This window comes from Salvia hispanica, chromosome 3 (genome assembly GCF_029641045.1).
Source record: "Salvia hispanica isolate PSC_SH4W2 chromosome 3, Shi_PSC_v1, whole genome shotgun sequence".
In the NCBI taxonomy this organism is placed as follows: domain Eukaryota; kingdom Viridiplantae; phylum Streptophyta; class Magnoliopsida; order Lamiales; family Lamiaceae; genus Salvia; species Salvia hispanica.
In genome coordinates, this window is record NC_142694.1 from 888,017 (window position 1) to 891,833 (window position 3,817).

At 34.2% G+C, this 3,817-nt stretch overlaps 1 protein-coding gene across 6 annotated transcripts; it reads left to right on the plus strand.

Moving 5' to 3' along the window:
- The first annotated feature begins 298 nt into the window (after nt 1-298).
- Nucleotides 299-2,919, plus strand: LOC125213014 (uncharacterized). Of its 6 annotated transcripts, none has more exons than XM_089067133.1 (5): nt 299-500; nt 588-734; nt 832-1,141; nt 1,580-1,707; nt 2,158-2,919. In XM_089067133.1, the coding sequence occupies exons 2-5, from the start codon at nt 657-659 to the stop codon at nt 2,590-2,592; spliced, it is 951 nt and encodes a 316-aa protein (XP_088923259.1). In that variant the 5' UTR covers nt 299-500; nt 588-656; the 3' UTR covers nt 2,593-2,919. The 6 variants fall into 6 exon arrangements, with proteins under 6 accessions (XP_088923259.1, XP_088923260.1, XP_047969306.2 ...); XM_089067134.1 differs by having other exon boundaries at nt 625-734; XM_048113349.2 differs by having other exon boundaries at nt 299-482.
- The last annotated feature ends 898 nt before the right edge of the window (nt 2,920-3,817 follow it).

Genomic DNA, 3,817 nt, shown 5'->3' on the forward strand with positions numbered 1-3,817 from the left:
ATCACGTGGGTAGGCAAGAGAAGAGATAAAGAGATAAATCCATCTTCGGCTTGGGCCCGCTCTGGCACCATATTAGAAATGAGTCACTCACCCCTTAAAAGCTTCATAAAAGAGAGAATTATCCACATTTTTATAGGTGAGCTAGTATCGTTACCAAGTGAACGTGGGACAATATATTAAAATTTTAACATCAATGGCAAAAAATAACAATATTTTACTTAGTCAAATAATTTGACTAATCAAAGTGAGTGAAAGACCTTTGTTTGCCACTATCTCTGTATAAATTCGAAACCTGCAATGTGTTTATACAATCGTATACTCGACATATACACCAATTTACTTGTGTATACGTTGAATATACATCAGAAATCCCACGAACCCTAGATTTTCCTTTCCCCTTTCCCCTTTCCGTTTACGTCGAGATTCCTATCGTTCTAGCTGAGAAGGACAGCCTATTTATTCCGAATTAGATGCTACGTAAGGTCAGTGATCAGAAATCGGTATGCTATTTCATTTTTTTTTTTTTTGTTTTAATCGGTAGCAAATGCACGAAAGTTTATGCAAACTCTGAACTGCTATTTTGTTAGTGTGTTTAGTTAGGTTGACCAATTTTGAATTAGTCAGATTAATTGTTGGAAACTGCTAATCATTTGGGGATGAAGATAGAGTATACGCTTCTGGTGATTTTGCTTGTTGCCTCAGTAATTTCTTGTCGTGTAGCTGCAGATTCGGAGGTAAGCAATGATGATAGCTCCTGAATTTAGTGTATTTATTAATGCAAGAGTATAATTATCAATTTCATTTACTAATATATGGCGTGAACAATTTTAGGAGGAAGTTGCGGGCTTGAAAAATCGGCAAGTGTTAGTTGATAGTAGTAATGATAGAGGGAAGGAGACAGCTGATTTTACAAAGAATAATGCTGTTGAATTAAAGGAAAAGGAGAAGGAGCATAAAAAGGGGGATGGTGGAGAAGAGAGGGATGCGGCGAAAATGAAGCATGAGGGGTCTAGTTCGGAGTTGAATGGGGAATCTAAAGAAGGGAGATTGCCACCGGTAAGAGAAGAATGTGATTCCACGTCGAATCATTGTACAGATGATGATAAGACGTTGGTTGCTTGTCTGAGAGTTCCTGGGAATGGTATGATTTGCTTTCACATTATGGGGTTAATTTATGTTAGTTCCTTTTGAGTTTGATTTATCTTGATTTGAATGGATTGCCTGTGTTATGGTTTGAGAAATAAGCACTTCAACTGCTTTTTTACGATGTTGGAATTTGGAAAAAAGATGTATGCATTACTCAATTCTTGTGCCAAGAAATTGGGGGACACATCATACTTCATACAATATGCTTGCATGTAGTATGTCCTACTACTTGATTGCTGTCATAAATTATTTTCTCTTCAACTTTGCATTTTGCCGACTAAGTTTTAACTTTATGTATCTGGTCTAGCTATATATACTTATCTTGTAAGTTTATCCTATGAGAATTATTGAACTCTGGCCTTATAAGTACTTTATTGAACCTAACTCTTCGAGGTATGAAAGCAATAATAAATTCTTGCCCTTTGAATTCCAGATTCGCCATCACTTTCACTTTTGATTCAGAACAGAGGTAAAGGTTTCCAGAGTATCACAATTTCAGCCCCTGACTCAGTTCAGCTAGAGAGAAAAAAGATTGGATTGCAAGAGAACAAAGATGCAGAGGTATGCAAATCATATGGAGTAGTATGTATCTAACTGGCTGGTAATTTTATTAATGTTTCGTCAATTCCTATATCATATGTCTGCAGCTTTTACTTTACTTATTTTTTGAAGTGTTCTCTTATTTACTACTAGTACTGTAATTTATCAATGAATAAAAACGGTATAATAACTCATTTTTGTTGCTACATTTTTATCATATGTTGTGTCTCACCTTATTTATCAAACCTGCCAGAAGCGTTCCTGTTTTTTTTTACTAACTTTAAGATGTTCCCATTCTTGATTTATGCCGGAATTTACCTAGAAGGGAAAATCCCATTAAATGCTGGCAATGTGTAATTATAAATCTGATGTAGCATTTATTATGAGTTGTGAAACTCCTAAATATGCCTCATGTTGAGAACCTCAGTATGAATTTTGTCCTTTTTAACTTGAAACGTTCTTATCATTCAGGTCAAGGTTTCTCTCGGAGATGTGGAAAATGGCCACTCCATTGTCCTAACAGCCTCCCATGGCAACTGCACTCTTAATTTGAAAGATGAATTTATGAACAGGAAGGCGGATAATCATAACCTGAGCTCCTCGAACTCGAGCATCTATAGGCCAACTTTGTCTAGGGGAGTTGTGTTTTTGGGTGGCTTGGTAATAGTTGGTATTTCGATTTTCATGTGTAGAAAATCAGGGAGGAACTACTTTGCAAGAAAAGATGGCAAATACCAAAGGCTCGATATGGAGCTTCCGGTTTCCCATGGCACCAATGCTAACGACAGCAATGCTAACGACAACTGGGATAACAGCTGGGGAGATACATGGGATGATGAAGAAGCTCCGGTAACCTCCTTGCCCCTCACTCCAACCCGTAGGTTTAAGGAAGGTTGGAAAGATTAGTTTACATAGAGAGAAACAATACATACACCTTGTCAATTTTCCTTTTTGAGTTGGGGAGGGATGACCGCCAACAGTGAAGTTTGAACCCGAAACCTGTCTCGTTTTCTCGGTGTTCATGCAGAAAAGAGTTTGTTATCCACAACTTTGAATATGCTTTTGCTCAAATTTGAAGGGTTTGGCTAAATTAGTGACATTGGTTAGATTTTTACATATGTAATTGATTAAAGGGAAAATAGTCAGCAAAATCATGAATCTTAGTCGAATTTTTGGTTTCCTCCAACTTTTAAATTGTCTAATATAACCATGTAGTTTTATCATTTTTCTCAATTTTCCCGTGAGATCTAATTTTGATGAAAATGTATGTGATGTGGCATTCGTTATAAGATTGTTTGTGAAATTTATTCTTTTTCTCAACACACTTCTTAGCACATAACTTAGCCATATCACTAATTTGAAATATATTTATACCACGTCAAGAACATGTTACAAATACACAATTCATATTTTTCATCAGTTTACCCAATATTAAAATATGTGTGTTGAACTCTAGGCTCATGGGCCATATTTGTAAATAATAGTACGTGAAAGCCCACTGTATAATCATGCATCATAATTGTATTTTTTTTAAGCATTAAAGCCCAATATTATCATCCTAAAACTGTTGTAATCTTTCACAAAAGAGCACTTTTTATAAAATAAAAATCTAAATGAATTTTGGAAATCCTAGTTTATAAAAAGGAAATAAATAAAGGGTCATTCAAAAACAAAATAAAGTTAAAGTTAATAAGAAAAAAATTCAAGCAAAATCCTGGAAGAAAAAAATCAACGCTAATTTTATTGGTTAATAGCTTTTCATTTCTATATTTTAATCAAACAGGAAAGCAAATAAATGCTAAAATGAAGGAAATCTTGTATAAGGGAAATAAATTAAAGGTAATTCTAAAACATAATAAAATAAAATCGAGAGAAATTAAATTGAAAGACCAAAACGAATCATTTATTATATAATACTACTAATATTAACTTTCATTTAGATAAATCTCATTGTCAACACTTAATCAAGCTTCTGATTCTAGTCCTTGTCACGATAGATTTTAATAAAATTCGTATGGGTATTGATAAAATGCAAACTCTATATATTGTACAAACTCCTCAACACATTATTAACACGGTTTCAACACAATGTCAACACAGTGTAAAATTTCAAGATTTTGATGTCAACACA